Source organism: Staurois parvus, unplaced genomic scaffold (assembly GCF_062004578.1).
Source record: "Staurois parvus isolate SC_StPar_1 unplaced genomic scaffold, SC_StPar_1.0 ptg000005l, whole genome shotgun sequence".
In the NCBI taxonomy this organism is placed as follows: Eukaryota; Metazoa; Chordata; class Amphibia; order Anura; family Ranidae; genus Staurois; species Staurois parvus.
In genome coordinates this window covers 2,690,454-2,711,457 of record NW_028317801.1, presented here as the reverse complement: position 1 = coordinate 2,711,457, position 21,004 = coordinate 2,690,454, and the positions used below count along the sequence as shown (strand labels likewise).

Sequence of the window (21,004 nt, the reverse complement as noted above, 5' to 3'; positions counted from 1 at the left end):
CTGCCAGTCCCAGTCCTATTCAAAAGAGAACTCAAGGACGCCCAACGCATTTTCCCAAAAGTGGCAACCTCTAGGATTGGAGAACTGGGATCTCCAATCCCAGAGCACCTCCTTTGGGGAAATGCCTCAGGTGGAGTCTTTGTGTGACGTCATCGCGTACCAGGGTGCAGGCTGATACCATGACCAGATGCTTTTCATTTCAGACTGCTTGATGTCATTCACACGAATGTAAGTGAAATATATTTTTAATAAAATTCTACATTTAATCTTACTGCACTATGAGGCTTCTCCTTGTTTATACTTTGCACATATAATCGCGGTGAGCGACAGTAGATGCTAAAGCCTTGTGGGACCATACACTCCTTTGATGAGGTTATTTATCCGTCCGAGGGTCTGACAGTGAGAGTGCTGGCCTGGAGTTTGGATTCATATGCCTTTTTGATCTCTATAGCTTGAGATCACTTCAGTTTGGTAAGAGGCCCACCTTTTTCTAAGGAGCACTTTTGAGCACAGGAGCACTTTATATGAAGTTTTTCTAGCCTGGAGCACTTTACTCACGATTCATTTTGGGACTTTTGATCATTTATGAACTTTCTGACAGAGCGTGAAGCATGTAGCAGCAAAAAGTGGGCATGGTTTAAATTGCTCTAAATATTGGGCATGGCTTAATGGGGGTGTGGTTAATTACTGATTAGGCTGCACTGATTAGGCTGCACTGATGGGTACTGATAGGCTGTGTTGATAGGATGTACTGATGGGCACTGATGAGGCTTCTTGAATATTATCCAGCATGTATTTAGAATTAAGAAACAAGTCTCGCTTAGTGGGAATTTGTTGTTTAGGTGAACAGTTAATACACACAACCTCGAGAAGCGTGATATAGCCTGTGATTGGCAGAACCTCCTCCAGATATCTTTACAGAGTGAACAAAGTAAAAACTATTGTTAGTTAACGTAAACTCCACCTACACCCTGTAATTTAATAAACAAAAAAACATTTGCTTTGAAATATAGATTTATATGAAGCATTAAAACACTTTGTTACTATTAACAAGGGCAGCACAGTAGCTAAATGGTTAGAACTTCCACCTGGCAGTGCTAGGGTCGTTGGTTCAAATCCCAACCATGGCGCCACCTGTCTGGAGTTTGCATGTTCTCCCTGTGCCTGTGTGGGTTTCCTCCCACACTCCAAAGACTTGCTGGTAGGTTAATTGGATCATCCCTAAATTGGCCCTAGTATGTGTATGTATGAATGTAAGTTAGTGACTGATTGTACACCCCCTGAGGGTTAGGGACTGATGTGAATGTACAATATATATGTAAAGCGCTGCGTAAAGTGACAGCGCTATGTAAGTACCTGTCCCTGCAGCTCTGTACCCCAACCATGGAATTGGATACTAACATGGCTGGTAGCCATGTTGACTTATGGTCAGCAGTGGTAAAACCCCAGCTCAGCTGCTCATTTTTACCACCTCCCACCTGCCTGTATAAACGTAGCCTTGGCTAATATGGGAGCAATATCAAGATAGTAAATGTTAGAAAAGTCTGCTGCTGCCCGCAGAAAATCCATGCAAACATATTTTATTCAGAGCAAAAAACATGATCCCAATGCGTGTGACTAAATTAAGCGGATACCTTGTTAAGCCAATATGATGAGTCTATTGCCCATGATTATGAAAAGACAATCTTTCATTTCTTACCACTGTTGTTGAGAAATCTCTCAGTGTATGGGCATTGGAGAAGGCAATGCTATAACTAACAGCACCATGATCTGTGTATAACAAGTAGTCTTATTGCATCTTTGATGTATATGTAGATTATTCCATCATCCTGGGGTACATTGTAAACTCTAACAAGCAGGGCCCTCTAAATCCTCCTGTATTATTTGTATTGTAATTGTACTGTCTGCCCTCATGTTGTAAAGCGCTGCATAAACTGTTGGCGCTGTATAAATCCCGTATAGTAATAATAATAATAATATTCATCCTGGGGTAGACTTATGGTTTCCTGAGTGCACAAGATAAATGACCTGCTGAGGGTGCAGCCAGATAACTACAGCAGGAAGAATCTCATTAAACCATATCACTCTTCACATACTGAACTGATTTCATGATTAGCATGATGTGTTCTAGTTCTTAAATCAGAAACCCAATACCCAACTGTCATTGTTTCAGCAGAATGTATGGAGTAATGAGCACTGAACCCACAAGGGGGCAGGCTTTCCTCTTTATTTCCCTTTTCTTTAATTTCTTTCCCAAATGATATTTCTATAAAACTCTCCCTCCCATCTTATTTTCTCTGTTCACTACTTTTGTATAATTGAAAAAGCCTTAAGTGTTTCTGCCATGTTTCACTTGTCATTACTCACTGATCAGCACATGGGTGAGATCTCCAGGGTCTATGTGATGTCAAAGGTAGAGTTTCCAATCCTGGGGTGATGGAGTCGGCCATCATAGTGGTAATTAGAGTTCCAGTGAGAAGGTAGAAGTCCCCCTGGACAACTAGTCATATGACCTGTCAACTTAAATCGCAACTCCAACACAAGCTTTTTTTAATCTAGTGTTCGATCTGTGTTTAAAGCTGTTAGAACCGCGTTCAGGTTTTGTATTGCTGTCTCTATCCGAGTTTATTCACTATTACTTTGGGGTTTATTTACCAAAGCTGGAGAGTGGAAAAACAAGCCCACTTCTGCATAGAAACCAATCAGATTCTAACTTCAGCTTGTTTAATTAAAGTGTTGCGAAACCCACAACAGTAAAATCAGTCTGTATATACAGTAAAGCATGCTTGTTATACTCAATGTGGAACCTAAGGGGTTAAACCTCTGCATTGTGTAAAAAAGCTGTTAGAACCTGACTTCTCTGATCCTCCCCCTCTTCCAGTGCCTTCTTGATAAGACATATCATGTGGAGACACTCTGCACATGCTCAGTTTGGTATGGTTTGCTAGAGAGGGCCAATCAGCACTGTGCAGACAGAGGTCAGGGGTTCTGCATCCTCCTAGAGCAGAATGAAAACTCCTCCTTCAAGCTTTAACATGTGCTCTGCTGGACACTGATAGAAGTCACAAGACTGCTCTAACTGCTGATGAGAAAAGGTATTTAGCAGTTTATATTTACTAAAATAATTGCGCTTCCATGTTGTGTGTACTGTGGGAGACCAGATATAGTGAATGCAGGGTCCTGGGTTTAGTAACACCTTAAGCGTTGGCAATAAAACCTGGAAGCTGATTGGTTTCTATGCAGAAATGAGCCTAATTTTGCACTCTCCATCTTTGGTTAATAAACCCTTTTGTGTCCTAAATTACATATAAATATATAATCCTACAATTTGTAAATAAAGTGCAGAATGTGCCCTTTAAGGAAACGTGTTTAAACTAACAACAAAAGCAAAATTATTTCTCATAAATAAATGATAGAAATGCCCATCATGCTGAAAAATATGTGCAAATACATGTTCACCTTTTACCATGTGTGTCAGTGTACATTAACTACTCTGTTCCACATTCATCAACAGTCGAATCCGTATCCAAAAACTTCATATAGTCCAGTGTCACTTCTCCACTATAAGACTTCAGTGCCCATTCCACCAGCACCATGCTCTCACCATCCTCTTAGACCTACAAGATTATAGATCTAATGTGCCTTCCCCTTTATATCTATATGCACACAATTAAGCGCTTCCAACTGGATTGAAAAGCACTATGATTTCTTTCTTTTTTCTTTTTTTTTGAGCTATTGGGGAGAGAAATAGCAGATCCTTAGATACATGTACAGTCATGGCCGAAATTGTTGGCACCCTTGATATTTCTCCAGGAAATCATGTATTTCTCACGAAACGTATTGCATTAACACATGTTTTGCTATACACATGTTTATTCCCTTTGTGTGTATTGGGACAAAACAAAAAAAGGGAGGAAAGAAAGCAAATTCGACATAATGTCACACAAACCTCCAAAAATGGGCTGGACAAAAGTATTGGCACCCTTTCACAACTGCGGATAAATAAGAATGTTACAAGCATGTGATGCTCCTGTAAACTCACCTGGGGCAAGTAACAGGTGTGGGCAATATAGAAATCACACCTGAAAGCAGATAAAAAGGAGAGACGTTCACTTAACCTTTGCATTGTGTGTCTGTCTGTGCCACACTAAGCATGGACAACAGAAAGAGGAGACGAGAACTGTCTGAGGACCTGAGAACCAAAATTGTGTCAAAATATCAACAATCTCAAGGTTACAAGTCCATCTCCAGAGAACTAGATTTGCCTTTGTCCACAGTGCGCAACATTATCAAGAAGTTTGCAACCCATGGCACTGTAGCTAATCTCCCTGGTCGTGGACGGATGAGGAAAATTGATGAAAGATTGCAACGCAGAATAGTCCGGATGGTGGATAAGCAGCCCCAAACATGTTCCAAAGACATTCAAGCTGTCCTGCAGGCTCAGGGAGCATCAGTGTCAGCGCGAACTATCCGTCGACATTTAAATGAAATGAAACGCTATGGCAGGAGACCCAGGAGGACCCCACTGCTGACACAGAGACATAAAAAAGCAAGATTACAGTTTGCCAAAATGTACTTGAGTAAGCCAAAAGCCTTCTGGGAAAACGTCTTGTGGACAGATGAGACCAAGATAGAGCTTTTCGGTAAAGCACATCATTCTACTGTTTACCGAAAACGGAATGAGGCCTACAAAGAACAAAACACAGTACCTACGGTAAAATATGGTGGAGGTTCAATGATGTTTTGGGGTTGTTTTGCTGCCTCTGGCACTGGGTGCCTTGACTGTGTGCAAGGCATCATGAAATCTGAGGATTACCAAAGGATTTTGGGTCGCACTGTAGGGCCCAGTGTCAGAAAGCTGGGTTTGCGTCCAAGATCCTGGGTCTTCCAGCAGGACAATGACCCCAAACATACGTCAAAAAGCACTCAGAAATGGATGGCAAAGAAGCGCTGGAGAGTTCTGAAGTGGCCAGCAATGAGCCCAGATCTAAATCCCATTGAACACCTGTGGAGAGATCTTAAAATTGCTGTTGGGAAAAGGTGTCCTTCCAATAAGAGAGACCTGGAGCTGTTTGCAAAGGAAGAGTGGTCCAAAATTCCGGGTGAGAGGTGTCAGAAGCTTATTGATGGTTATAGGAAGCGACTGATTTCAGTTATGTTTTCCAAAGGGTGTGCAACCAAATATTAAGTTAAGGGTGCCAATACTTTTGTCCAGCCCATTTTTGGGGTTTTGTGTGACATTATGTCATATTTGCTTTTCTGCCTCTGTTTTATATTTGTTCCAATACATACAAAGGGAATAAACATGTGTATAGCAAAACATGTGTTAATGCAATACCTTTTTTGTGTGAAATACTTGATTTTCAGGAAAAATATCAAGGGTGCCAACAATTTCGGCCATGACTGTACCTGCGAGATTTGCCTGGATGGAGAGTGTTGTATATAGATTCAGATTCATCTTGTAGGTCTAAATCTTAGAACAACAAGATGAAATAACTTGTTATATAAAGTGTAGTGAGGAATTCAAAGACCTGCACATTAGGGAGACAAAACAAATGAATGACCCAACGTAGGAGGGCAAATTCAATGAGTCAAGACTCATAAGTTCTCCTACACCTTAACCTCTTCACGCCTAAGGGTAAAACAAATATTAATGCCTAAGCACAATTTTACAATGTTGACATGTGTTAGTAAAACCGCACATATCATCACAACTACTTTGTACATTCAGGTGAATTATACCTTGTTTTTTACAGGACAAATTGGGTTTACATTTGGTGGTAAATGGTAATGGATATCTCCTGATTTATTTTATTATCAAAGAAAAACTGGCTAAAAATAGTAAAAAAATATATTTTTTTTAATTTAGCTGTGTGTTTCTTGTTACTACCATAACCTACCACCAAAGAACAACCCAAAATAAATTTTCCAGCTCTTGACGATCGCAGTGATACCATATATGTGTATGTTATTTGTTGTTTGTTCCTGTAGTACAGCCCAGAAACAATAGTGCGCATTTTGTTTTTTGTTTACCTAAAACACACTGACACTGACACTAACTGACACAGCTACCAATTTTTTTTTAAATCCTGACCTTTGACCTTGACCCAAACACTTACCCTGACACTGAGCTAGATCAAACCTTGATCTAGGTATTTTTTCTTTATTTTTTAATATTTATTTATTCATATTTGTTTTTTTAACCACTTCAACACTGGGCACTTTTACCCCCTTCCTGCCCAGGCCAATTTTCAAGTTTCAGCGCTCTCACACTTTGAATGCGGCCCCACGGAAAAAAGCCCACTTCTGTGAGGCTACATATTTGTGTTATGTCGGCGTCAAGGAGTTAAGGAAAAGGAATATTCCTTCAAGCACAAGAGGTACACATTTTGGAGAGAGAGGACAACTAGTTAACAAGAGGAGTGAAAGACATCATCTACATCAAACTGGAGCAACCATCCCTGAATAGGGGTGGGGGCCTTTGTCACCATCTGTTTTCCACGTATAATGCTGTTTTAACATCCCTACCCAAGAAAATCAAGAACAAGTCATACCTTCAGCCACGTGAATTGAGGGATCAACACTTTCTGACTTGGTTTACATTTTAAACTTTCTGACACCAAGGATGGGATTATCTATCTATACGTGCCATTATCAGAAGGTTTGCTGTGTCTACCAGCAGTCTTAAGAGCATGGAGGAGATTCCACGAGACAGGCAGTTACTCTATGAGAGCTGGACAGAGCCGTAGAAGGTTCTTAACCCATCAGCAGGACCGGTGCCTGCTTCTTTGTGCAAGTAGGAACAGGATGAGCACTGCCAGAGCCCTACAAAATGACCTTCAGCAGGCCACTGGTGTGAATGTCTCTGACCAAATAATCAAAGAAGGACTTAATGAGGATGGCCTGAGGGCCCGATGTCCTCTAGTGGGCCCTGTGCTCACTGCCTGGCACCATAGAGCTCGATTGGCATTTGCCACTGAACACCAGAATTGGCAGGTCTGCCACTTGCGCCCTGTGCTTTTCACAGATAAGGGCAGGTTCATCCTGAGCACATGTGACAGACATGAAAGGGTCTGAAGAAGCCGTGGAGAACATTATGCTGCCTGTAATAATGATCAGCATGACCGTTTTGGTTGTGGGTCAGTGATGGTCTGGGGAGGCATATCCATGGAGGGATGCACAGACCTCTACAGGCTAGACAATCACACCCTGACTGCCATTAGGTATCGGGATAAAATCCTTGGACCCATTGTCAGACTCTACACTGGTGCAGTGGGTCCTGGGTTCCTCCTGGTGCACGATGATGCCCGGCCTCATGTAGCAAGAGTATGCAGGCAGTTCCTGGAGGATGAAGGAATTGATACCATTGAATGGTCCCCACACTCGCCTGACCTAAATTCCAATAGAACACCTCTGGGATATCATGTTTCGGTCCATCCAATGCACCTCAGACTGTCCAGGAGCTCATTGATGCCCTGGTGCAGATCTTAGAGGAAATACCCCAGGACACCATCCATCGTCTCATTAGCAGCATGTCCCGACATTGTCAGTGGGCTATACAAACTACTGAGTACCATCTGGAGTTGCTGCAATAAAATTTCAGCAAAATGGACTAGCCTGCTGCATCATTTTTTCACTTTGATTTTTGGGGTGTCTTTGAATTCAGTCCTCTGTAGGTTGATAATTTTCATTTTCATCAAACTTTATGTTCCTAACACATTACCCAGTTCATAATCAGTATAGATATCCAGCATGATATTTGTCCTCATTGAGATCTGATGTGTTTTCAAAGTGTACTTTATTTTTTTGAGCAGGGTGTTCCATCCTCTGGAACTCCTTGCCTCAGTATGTCTCGTTAGCTCCTACCCTGTTCATGTTTAGGCGATCCTTGAAAACTCATTTATTCAGGGAAGCCTACCCCACCTCCACCTAAGAACTGTACTTGAGTCACCTCCATCAGATCATCCCCTGCAGCTATTACCTTTTGTACCACCTTCCCCTCCATTTAGATTGTAAGCTCCATGAGCAGGGCCCTTCTGTATTGAACTGTACTGTCTCCTGTTATATTGTAAAGCGCTACGTAAACTGTTGGCAGTATATAAATCCTGTATAATAATAATGATAATATATATATTTTTTTCCCAATTCATGTAGCTATTTAGCTGTTAAGCCTTGTGTTCTACTTTGATAGCCTATATTTTTTACTCACTGTTTTGCAACAACAGTTGTATTGGCAGTACTGACAAAATACCGATAATGCCCCCTGACCCCAATTAGTACAAAGAAGAGCAGTCATTAATTCAAAACTTTAAATCACATTATTCTGTGTGTAGTGACTTCAGTGTTCAGAGTTTCTAGCTTCACATCACTGTTGTAGGATCTCATTTATCATTGGGACGACAAGTCTGCTCTGCTTTATTACCATTTTCAGAGGGAAGGGTATCTGGAAACATTCATTTCTTACCTTTGTGCATACTCCCGTTATGGCTTCACACAGGGTCAAGATGGAGATGTTCTGGGCCCTGTTTAACCAGTTCACTGCCACCTTGGTGTTGGTTGCCCATTTCACCATGGTTATATAGTACTCTCTGTAATGAGAAGACATTATGAAATAAATTACCTTTATATTTACTGAACATTACACAATAAATATACAACACATTTACTGTGTGTCTGGTAATCTACATACAATATGTGGGCTACGTTTTCAATAGGATTTTTAATTTTTGATGACTGCATTTTAATTTTTCTAATATGCGTCATATATTTTGTTTCTTTAAAAAGGACAGTCGTTTATTTATTTATTGATTCATTGATCTTTACTTTTTTTTCAATATGTATGACATAGGTCAGAATAATGTAAATGGCTGCAGGTATTTTAGTGTCTTATCAGCCCAGCTTCTTTTTTTATTACAATTTTATTATACAAAATAATGGAAGAAACACACAAAACACATACATTGTAACATGAAATAGTGTGCATTGCATATGTGAAGTGAATGTTCCTACAACTATTGGCAGAATTACAGGCATAACTGAAGGGGGAAAGGAGAATGGGAGTAAATGAGTAACACTCTGACAAAGAGTGTATAATAAAAATGGATTGGAATGTTAAAAAATAAAAGAATTTCAAAAAATTATTGGAAGATAGCAAGATAACAACTGATGGAATAAAGATTGGTCTCTCACCCTCAAAGGCATTAGCTATGTAGAATATTTTATAGATATTTGTAGTCTTGGATTTGTTCCAACTAGCCCAGGTTATATTATGTTTTTATTTTCTAGAACATAATGAACCTATCTTATATATTGTAATTGCAGTATATACACAGGGGCAGACAAAATATATTGTTACATATGCAGGCTATGATTCCTTCTTTCTGCTCCTCTAATACCAGTCTGCCACACAGGGTCTGTCTGTTTAACAGCAATCATATGGCAACCTCTAGTGGTCCAGCAGAGAACAGCTCTCTAAGGGGATTAATGGAGCCCAGGTCGCAGGTGGGTTTGTTTTCAGAGGAAAGACTGTGGAGTTCCATATGTGGTTGCATAATGAAGATAGCTGAAGATATGATGGTAAGTACATTATATTGCCAAAAATATTGGGATGCCTGCCTTTACATGCACATGAACTAATGGCATCCCAGTCTTAGGGTTCAGTATTGAGTTGGCCCACCATTTGCAGCTATAACTGCTTCAGCTCTTCTGGGAATGTTTGACATTTTGTGAAGTCAGGCACTGATGTCAGACGAGAAGGCCTGGCAAGCACTCTTCGCTTATATTCATCCCAAAGGTGTTCTATCGGGTTGAAGTCAGGACTTCAAGTTCTTTCACCCCAAACTCACTCATCCATGTCTTTATGGACCTTGCTTTGTGCACTGGTGCGTAGTCATGTTGGAACAGGAAGAGGCCATCCCCAAACTGTTCCCACAAAGTTGAGAGCATAAAATTGTCCAAAATGTCTTGGTATGCTGATGCCTTAAGAGTTCCCTTCACTGGAACTAAGGGGCCAAGCCCAACCCCTGAAAAACAACCCCACACCATAATCCCCCCTCCACCAAACTTTACACTTGGCACAATGCAGTCAGGCAAGTACTGTTCTCTTGGCAACTGCCAAACATAGACACATCCATCGGAGTGCTAGACAGAGAAGCATCATTCATCACTCCAGAGAACATATCTCCACTGCTCTAGAGTCCAGTGATGGTGTGCTTCATACCACTGCATCTGATGCTTTGCATTGCACTGGGTGATGTAAGGCCTGGATGCTGCTGCTCGGCCATGGAAACCCATTCCATGAAGCTCTCTATGCACTGTTGTGCTAATCCGAAGGCCACATGAGGTTTGGAGGTCATTAGCTATTGACAGTTGTCAACTTCTATGCACCGTGCGCTTCAGCTTGCACTGACTCCACCCTGTAATTTTATGTGGCCTACCACTATTTATTTCAGGTACTTATATAGCACTGTTAGTTTACACAGCACTTTACATACATATATTGTACATCACATCAGTCCCTAACCCTCAAGGGGCATGCAATCTAAGGTTCCTAGCTTACATTCATACATACACATACTAGGGCCATTTTAGACAGGATCCAATTAACTTACCAGCATGTCTTTGGAGTGTGGGAGGAAACTGGAGTACCTGGAGGAAACCCACGCAAGCACAGGGAGAACATGCAAACTCCAGGCAGGTGGTGCTGTGGTTGGGTTGGCCCTAGTACTGCCAGGCAAAACTGCTAACCACTGAGCCACTGTGCTGCTGAGTGTCTGTTGTGCCCAGTTGCTTCCCATTTTGTTATAATACCACTATCAGTTGACCATGGAATATTTAGTAGCAAGGAAATTTCATGGATGGACTTATCGCACAGGTGGAAACCTAGCACTGTACCACACTTGAATTCACTGAGCTCCTGAGAGCGACCCATTCTTTTACCAATGTTTGTAGAAGCAGTCTGCATGCCTAGGTGCTTGATTTTATACACCTGTGGCCATGGAGGTGATTGGAACACCTGAATCCAGTGATTTGGAGGGGTGTCCCAATACTTTTGGCAACATAGTATATATTGCTCAGTCAGCAGCATTTTATGGGAGGACAGCAATGGCCTGACAACATTCTGAAGTGTCAGCAGAGGAGAACGCCAGCTGATGGGGGTTCATGGAATATTTTAGGTTTTTGTACTTATTTTTACCCCTTCCCAGCTAAACAAAAACTTAAACCATCCAGTGCCAGGTGGGACCTCACTGCATAGATGAATTTTAAAGCAGCCCAGAGAGGAGCTTTAAAGCAGAACTAAACCCTCCTATCCTTTTCAGCCAAGGAAGCTGCCATGTTAGCTTCTGTTTGATCTTCAACTGCCAGTGTACTGCACTTGTGATCAGTTATGACTCCAGACATTTGATGGTTTGACAGTTTGGTTGAGAGCACAAGCAGATGTGACCGTTAGCAACCTATCACGGTACCACACTTGAATTCATTGAGCTCCTGAGAGCGACCCATTCTTTCACAAATGTTTGTAGAATCAGTCTGCATGCCTAGGTGCTTGATTCTATATACCTGTGGCCATGGAGGTGATTGGAACACCTGAATCCAATGACTTGGTGGCGTGTCCCAATACTTTTGGCAATATAGTATATGTAGCTAGTTGGCTGCACTCACAGAGGTAGAGTAGGGTTGCCACCTCATCCCTTTAAAACCAAACACACATTAATTACACAGGTTCTGTGGCTGATTAAGGTGGTAATTAAACTCACTTAGTGCCTTATCTGCAATAGATTAGCCTCAGAAACTGTGTAATTATTATGTGTTCAGCTTTAAAGGGATCAGGTGGCCACCCTAGGATGGAGGGTTTATTAAACAGCAACTTGTACTAAAGGTAAAAGCTTATCATACGATTATATGCTCATTAGATGTATATTATGCATGTTATTTACCTGTAAAATGCTCCCTTGTGTAGATATCCAAAAGCCATGAGACTGCTGCTGGATGCCATCATTTTGGATGGGATGCCAGCAGCCATAGCAGACTGTTTCCTTTATAATATTCACATTCACTCCTTCCCTGGTTGCTACATAAATGGTTATATAGGTGCAGCTATCAGTCACTCCATGTATGCCAGGGTGCTAGGTGTAATCCTAGATTATGACCTCTCCTTTGGGTGTTGCATCTAATCACTGATTAAATATTGCTGCCTTGAAGTATTATTAACCCAAAAACCAAAAATGTAATTCATTGCAGCGTGCCAATCATTATATTTGATGAATGCATTGGTTTACTTTCTTAGGCTTTCCCCCCTCTGTTTTCCCCTGGTGATATAGCCAATAACACATCTCCTGTATTATACAGACACCACTCTGGATGAATGAGCACAGGGTTCTGATTTGGATAGCAGCACTGTCAGTCTGGGGAAGGGGTGGTTTTAGATGTACTAGCAGTTTTAAATACACAAACTAATTGAAGCTGAACTCCAGCTAATACGTTACAAGTAGTTACAGCAAACATTTTTTTTTTCTATTTGGGATAAAAGTTTTACATAAATAAATAACAGCTAATGATTGTAAGTGCCTGGTCAGTGTTAAATGGTCTGTCTCATCCCTATAACTGCAAGAGAGCTTGTCTGTTGAAAAACAACAGACTTACTAGCTAGATCACCAGATGAAAATAGAAGAAAGAAAGCCTAAAAAAGGAAACTAATGCAGTCATCACATCTAAGAACTGGTAAGCTGCAATATGATAAATGATTAATTGGTCTGTCTCATCCCTGTAACTGCAAGAGAGCGTTTTTGTTGAAAAACAACAGACTTACTGGCTAGATCACCAGACGAAAATAGAAAAAAGAAAGTCTAAAAAAGGAAACTAGTGCAGTCATCACATCTAAGAACTGGTAAGCTGCAATGTAATAAATGTTAGCTTTTGGGATTAGTACTACTTGTTAACTAACAATACCACAAAGCTACTAATTTACTCCCTGGTTACCTCTCACATTGACTATTGTAACTCCCTTCTCAGTGGCCTAACTTTACACTTACTATTCCCGTTCAGCCTATCAGGAATGCTTCTGCTAGACTCATCCACTTTACCAACCACTCAGTGTCTGCCACCCCCTCTCTGCAGAACTCTCCACTGGCTTCTGCTTGCCCAATGAATAAAATTCAAAATACTTACAAGAATTTACAAATCCATTTACAGCTCTGCTTATAGCTCAGTGGTCTCCAAACTGTGGCCCTTTGATAGCCTTTATCCAGTCCTTGGGGTACTGTTCCTCCCACAGATATGAGGCACTATTCTCCTGATTTACACCAATGATAGCACACTATTCCTCCAATTGATACCAATGATGGGGTGCTATTCCACTCCACTGACATCAATGATGGCGCATGTTGGAATACGGTGTTCATGTATTTTGGCCAACTACTGCATAAGTATTCGGTAGAGATATATTTTTCAGGCAGTAGATGGTTTAGTAGTGTTTATAAGTTTGCAGCTGCATCTATGGCATACTCTCTTTCTTTTTGCTGAATAAAGTTTCCTGTTTCCTTGTTGCAGTGAAGCAGAAAAGCACATGTAGACTGTGCACTGATTGTTCTGTAGGGCTATATACAGAATTTCTAACAGGGTACTATTCCTCTCATTGATACAAATAATGAGGCACTATTCCTCCCACAAATACTAATGATGGGCACTATTTCTTCTCCAACTGACCACTATGTAATTTATTCACTCAACTGACCACCAAACCTAAGGTATTGTTTATTCCCTCTGAATCCAGGACATTTTCTACCCCCGCTGGCCAAAATCTGCCCCCCCTAAAGTCTAAAGGACAGTAAACTGGCCCCTCGTTTAGTAAGTTTGAAGACTCCTGCTCTAGTTACGTCTCCAACCTCATCTCAAAATATCACCCAAACTGTCCTCTTCACTCATACAAGGACCTCCTGCTTTCTATTACCCATGTCACTTGCTCCCACACTCACCTCCATGACTTCTCCAGAGAATCTCTCATTTCAGGGAACTCCCTACTCAAATCTGTCCAGCTCTCTTTAGGCAATCCTTGAATATTCAACTCCTCCGCAGAAGCCTATCCTGACTCCACCTAAAAACTGTAATTCTATGTTCTCCATAAGCTCAACCCTCACAGTTATTACCTTCTATGCCTTTTGTTCTTCCCTTTTGGATTGTAAGCTCCCTCAAGCAGAACCCTCCAAAAACCCTTGTATTAAATTGTATTGCAACTGTCCCTTTACTCTGTAAAGTGCTATGCAAACTGTTGGCACAACTTAAATTCCAGCAGAGGAGATGGGCTAGTACAGACAGTAATTAGACATTCCCTGTGGAGGAGAGGACTGATATGCAAGGAGGGCTATATTAGGGAACAGAATCTCCTGGAGTAATCACATTTTCTAGCAATTGAAAGGCACACAGTAAGTGAATAAAATATAATTTATGGAAAATATCCAGCCCACTGCTCTTGGTAGCCAGAGACGGTGGCTCCCGAGCCAGAGATCAGGGCTCCCCAGGCTTTAGGTTATAAGAGGGAACGTAAGAAGTTTAGTTTTTACATTCATAGTAATCATGGTAATTTGTTTTTTTTATTTAACTCGAAAAAAGATTTTAAGGTGTAAGGATTGAATATCTCCACATGTGTTTTTTATCATTACAAATGCTCTTATGGTTTTTCTTGTTTCATATTTACAAAAGAATTGAATAAAGAATATGCAAAATAAAGATTTTTATACATCATTTCTTTCATCATATATCATAGTGTTTATTCCTTGTTTAATTCCTGAGTCATGTAAATCATCCTTATAATCCCAGATCTCCATCATTACACCAAAACCTTTATTTCCTATATTTCTGGCTATGACATAAATAATAAAGAATCCAGTGCTGTCCTTTGCAGTATTTCATTAGAGGGGCTTGGCTGCCTTTTGTCCCCCTCACTATTATATGACTGCTTTTATTGTCAGTAGCAGCACTAAAGAATGGTGCAGAATTTGTAAGAGAAAAAGAGATGTCTCTTTTTTTTATCACAGCATTGGTACACTTAATTTTCACTGCTACATATAGAGGAATGATGATGATTATAGGCCTGGAAAACATCCAAAAGCCCCTGCTAGTTTTGTTTCTGGACGACTGATAAATAACAGCAGCACTTATAGGGAACACTGATTAGCTTCATCTAATAAGCTTGTACTCCGAGTCAGTGCTGATTGATTATTCAGGACTGAGTGAACATTTCAAGAGCAAAACTGAGCCAGATATTCCAACACAAACTGACATTTCTGATTACAAGACAAATGCCCTATTCTTGCAAATGGAAAAAGCCAGACCACTTATGCTGAACTCTGCAAGGTTTATGTGTTTGCACAAGTAATTATTAGGGTTGATGCACTGCGCTAATATTTTGCCAATTGATGGCTGGAAATAAAGTGCACTTTCAGTTACTCAGTTGCCACTAAATCCATATTAATCTGACTACAAGGGCCAACCTTAAAATCCTAAAAAAAAATTTATGTAATACATGTTTTATGCCATCAATACATCATTTGGATTCTTTATACTAGGGTTTGATTAATGCTTTAGAGATATGGAAAGATAATTAAATAATCTTTTCTAGGCTACACTGGAAAATGACCAAAAAATCCTTTGATGAGTATAAAATATCACATATGACTATTATGTAGTCTTTACACTCAGCAAGCTGGCAGGACTTTAATCTACTTTTTATGCCTTTTTTCTCCTTTGATAGAAAAAGCCAGTTTTGTTTACAGCACTCAGTAGTACAAGCTAGAATTTACATGTTCATCCCCATCAAATTATTTGCCTATGGTTTTAATGACAAATATTTTGCCTGAAAAGAAATTCCTTGTGTTACAGAGCATCAAGGACATAAAATAGAGGATCTCAACCTATATGCTGAGCTCTGTAACAGCTGTGTAGGCTGTTATGGCAGTAATTCTACCACTGCTTCTGTTTATATAATTTAAATTTATATACATAGGCTATATGCTTAATATTTTTGTATATACAAATTATTTTAAAAACCTTTACTGAATATGTGATATGATGCATTTATTGAGTTGACTGTCTGTAATGCTTTCACATTATTTATCCTCTCACTTCCTGTTGCATTGCGGGGACAGGAACTGAAAAAACATTTCCCCAACAGGACACAGACAGAAAAACTGAAGGGGATTTAACCTTCCTCTATTCTATCTAAAAATGTTGGCTATACATAAACTTTAAAGATAATTTGCTGTTGATTTGCTAAAAGCAAATACGCTGTTCACTTTGAAAGAGAGTTTTCACTTAGTGAATGTGGTGGGTATTTTATTGGCAAAGAATACCCTATCGTGGAAGGAAAATATAAAACAAAAAAGGCTTGCACCAGATTGGATGATGGAAGTCAGCAGAGCTCTACCTTTGTACAATTTCCTTTACAATGTCAACAGTCTATTTGCCTTTAGCAAATCAATGCCTTTGTTACTCTCCCCTTTTAAGTCAAGGGATGAGCCTTCTACAGACTCTGACCCTGAATGGGCAAAGTGACAGAGTTTCTTTATAACGTAACATACAGTATGTAATTACACTGGATGGAGTTAAAGTGTAACTTCACCCTAAAGGGGAGGTTGTAGTTTATGCCTTCCTCCCCTTCTTCATCTATTTTTGGCCGCAGTGATCAGTCGGAAGTTCTCCCCCCCTGCGGGGGACCTTCTGGGACATGCAAACATGCCAGTGCTGGGGACCCAAAGACCAGCAAAGATATAATTTAATTTCAAAACAGAGAAAAGACTATATCATAGAGTCAATGCATTTCAGGGGTCAGAGAACCCCCTTTTATCAGGTCTTGAAAAAGGAAGTCATTTATGTTGAACTGAATACAAAGTATGTGGTTTTTACATCAGGCAACTGATGGAGACAATGTCTGTCACCACAAGGAGAATGACAGGCGCATGGTTTAGCAGTCCATGTAGGTTGTAATAAGTTCCAAGTGGGCAGGCGTAGTCCTTGTAGACACTAAGGGCAAGCTGCGATGGAGCGAAGCAAAACTCTGCAGTAGAAGAAACAAAGAAACACAGCGCCTCTAAGTGCATACTGTGATAATATTTAATAAAGGTAAATAATAACTCACGTCTTAAAATATCAAAAGAGGCTCATAAGGAGGAGAGGTGAAATATCTGCAGATGTTAGGTGACTGGTCCAGAAAGGAGATAGCCTAGGTCCACCAGCAGACGGTGCTCTGTATGTGAAACATGAATGGTGAAATCTGGCAGAGTCTCCAAGATGTCCGGGGTCGGTCACGTTCGGCGTCTGACGTCATCAAAGTGCGACACGTTTCTGAGCATGCGTGGGATGAGTGTCGCCCGCCATGCTCTTTCATCAGGCAATGTCTGTCACCAGCTGGTTCATTCAGTGCAGTAAATGACACTTTTTAGGGGTTGTTCTATAAATACACGCTGTGCAAAACTTCCCACCAGCAAAGTTACAAAAAAGTTTGAACTTTTTTCAAGTTAAAAAATCATAGTAGCTTGAAGTTTGAAATGGAAAGGTCATTTTCATACAAAATGGCTTGTGTATCAATTATATGTTATATGAATTTTTTTATGAAAGCGTAGTTTTCCTTTAAAGTTGGTGCTGAATTCTGATAAAGTAAGTTTCACTTTACAAGTACAAAATAAGGTCTAATCTTTTCTAGTTAACTTGTCTGGAGAACTCAGCTGTCAGACCCAAAGCCCTCTGAAGATTTCAGTCCGAATTGATTAATTTCACTATTCCATTTAAAGGAAAGAGCAGAGAGAAAGCTGAAGCCTTAATGAATATATGTACATTTCAATCGAATGAGACCACCGCTGACCTGCGTTTTACGGTAATGAGTGCGAATGGAAAGCATTAAGTAGACCTGAAGAACTGATTTAGTAATTGAAATGAGCTGCTTATCATAAATTAGAATTATTCTATGCGGCAAACACATTCCCTGGAAGCCAAAGAAATACATAAAATGGACTAAATAAATAACTTATTAAACATCGCTCTTACATTGTAATATAGGTCACATCTTTGCTTGCAGCAGAATCTCTGTGATAGATTAAACATATTTTTCTAATTTATTGCTCGATTCAGACCAAAAGCATTTTGGCTTCCATTTTGCTGGTTGCAATTTTTCCTACATAAATAAATGTTCAGGAAAGAATGTGCTGTTCAAAATGTTCTAAATATATCCATTGTGTTCTGTTCTTTACACTCATGTCTACAGCGAAGTTAGCATACAGAATGGGGGTTTATTTAGTGTGAAAATGCTGCAAGGATATTACTCCTAGAGAGGTCTCATCGCTCACCTATTTATATTTCACAGCATGGAGACCAATTCCAGACAAAATGTTTTCTTTTTTGTAAAAAAGGTTAAAACATATGGTATGTTTTTATTGCTGACTGTAACCCCACTGGGGAGATCCCCTTCCTTTTTATCCTCCAGGGTCACTGGGACAGGAAAACACAGACAATAATGGGAAGCTGACAGAAGTTCTAACCATTCCCTGAAGTTTCTTTTTTTGTGGTATTGTATCCATTGGAGAGATTTAAAATCATGTCAATGTCTCTTTTATACCCTATACTTAAGGGACAGAAGGGAAAAGTAATCTTCCCAGTGGAGTCATGGACAACATAAGTGGAGCTGGCTTTAAAGTGAATGCAAAAACTTTTGATTTGTTTTAGATAACATAGGAAAGGATTAGAACCCCTGTTTATTTTTTAACTGATTACAGTGGATAAGGGTGAAGAGCCCTTTCGGGCTTTTACTGCTATCCAGAACTCCATCAGAGAGACTTTTCATCACCTCCATTCATGCTGACAATGGTTTCACCAGACTGGAAGTGAAAAAAGAAAACCTGCAACAGGGAGACAGACAGCAACAAAAATTGTGCTATTGTAGGTGTCCTCTAGCTTTTTGTATGGTAATGATAGTAAGTGAGGAAAAATCTGTCTAACAGTGTAGTAAGATAGTGGTACGATCCTAACGCTTTTTCATCCAAAACTAAGAAAGAATTGTTTTGGCATGTAATACTTTACACTAAAAGCCTATGTTTAATAAAAAAAAACCAGGGACATTACATAATATCAGTGCGATGTGTCCCTTGTGCTGGTGGCTGCTACTTTAGCTGAACTCTCCCTCCTCCAATTCTACCCCTACCCCAGCTGCAATCATGTATGGTGCAGTGAGGTGTAATGGAATTGAAGAACCTGTCATATGCACTCACCAAGAGTGCTGTCTATGCTTGCCTTCTCTGCTCCTCTCTACACTATAGCTTCTATGAATGAAAAACAAACAATCTATGTATGTTCATAGTTTATTTTACATTGGACACTTTGTATTAGTAATGTTCTTTTCTTAATTAAAATTGGGCTTTACATTGCATGAATTCACTAATATCAGTTTTTATGGACATTTCTACTATTTTTTGGACTTTTTTGATTAGTGTATAAAGTGTGGTCACATCATTACACTTGGAGCACTGTGAAAATTATTTTTATTAATATTTACACTGTTTGGGTAGCAGGTTAAGTGCTGGCAGCTTCCAGTAGGTGTATTTCCCTTTTGCGCAGGAGGATCTCTGTCTGTATTTTAGTTCTGATACATTAGTACTAGTTGAAAACCACATGATAGACAATAGATTTCTCCTTTTAAAGCCTAATTTTAATTAAGAAAAGAACATTACTAATACAAAGTGTCCAATGTAAAATAAACTATGAACATACATAGATTGTTTGTTTTTCATTCATAGAAGCTATAGTGTAGAGAGGAGCAGAGAAGGCAAGCATAGACAGCACTCTTGGTGAGTGCATATGACAGGTCCTTCAATTCTATTACGCCTCACTGCACCATACATGATGGCAGCTGGGGTAGGGGTAGAATTGGAGGAGGGAGAGTTCAGCTAAAGTAGCAGCCACCAGCACAAGGGACACATCACACTGATATTATGTAATGTCCCTGTTTTTTTTTATTAAACATAGGCTTTTAGTGTAAAGTTAGGATCGTACCACTATCTTACTACACTGTTAGACAGATTTTTCTTCACTTACTATCATTACCATACAAAAAGCTAGAGGACACCTACAATAGCACAATTTTTGTTGCTGTCTGTCTCCCTGTTGCAGGTTTTCTTTTTTCACTTCCAGTCTGGTGAAACCATTGTCAGCATGAATGGAGGTGATGAAAAGTCTCTCTGATGGAGTTCTGGATAGCAGTAAAAGCCCGAAAGGGCTCTTCACCCTTATCCACTGTAATCAGTTAAAAAATAAACAGGGGTTCTAATCCTTTCCTATGTTATCTAAAACAAATCAAAAGTTTTTGCATTCACTTTAAAGCCAGCTCCACTTATGTTGTCCATGACTCCACTGTGAAGATTTACTTTTCCCTTCTGTCCCTTAAGTATAGGGTATAAAAGAGACATTGACATGATTTTAAATCTCTCCAATGGATGCACTATATATAATTTTATTAATGTATCAGAACTGCCATTGTGTAGTATATACACTATGTAGCCTTAATAATGTTAGAAATAAATACTAGACACCCTTTTTTTTCATAACTGCAGCCTTTAAGATTTCAGCATGAGATGTTCTAAAAAACAGAAATTTTACCTAGAAATACTGATTCACTACTGATGTGGTCATCACAATCAGGGAGGAGACTATCAGTGTAATGCATTTTGTGCAACTACCAATGTAGGGATGTGTTCCCAAACAGCTTTTCTATATTTAGTCTTGACCTGCATTTTTCAAACTCAGGGATAATCTACACTACACTACTTTTTTTCTCTTTAAGTCCGTGGAGGTGCGAAAAAACAAAAACCTGTAAGTGAACAAAAAACGTGCAAGTGCAAAACACAAACACAAAAAAGTGCACTTAGGGGTGTGCTTTAGGCCACCCACCCCTGAAGAGGTAGGAACTCTACCCTAATCTCCCGTGGTGCAAGGCTTCTGACAGGGACAAAGGTTTCCAACATGG

General features: G+C 39.9%; 1 protein-coding gene across 3 annotated transcripts in view; it reads right to left on the bottom strand.

The window, feature by feature from the left end:
- Nucleotides 1–21,004, bottom strand: part of DPP6 (dipeptidyl peptidase like 6) — a 1,666,940-nt gene that overhangs the window by 125,417 nt on the left and 1,520,519 nt on the right. For all 3 annotated transcript variants that reach the window (XM_089692326.1, XM_089692191.1, XM_089692252.1), the window contains exon 11: nt 8,465–8,588. In XM_089692326.1, coding sequence (XP_089548452.1) covers nt 8,465–8,588 — 124 coding nt within the window. The remainder of the gene's footprint in view (nt 1–8,464; nt 8,589–21,004) is intronic.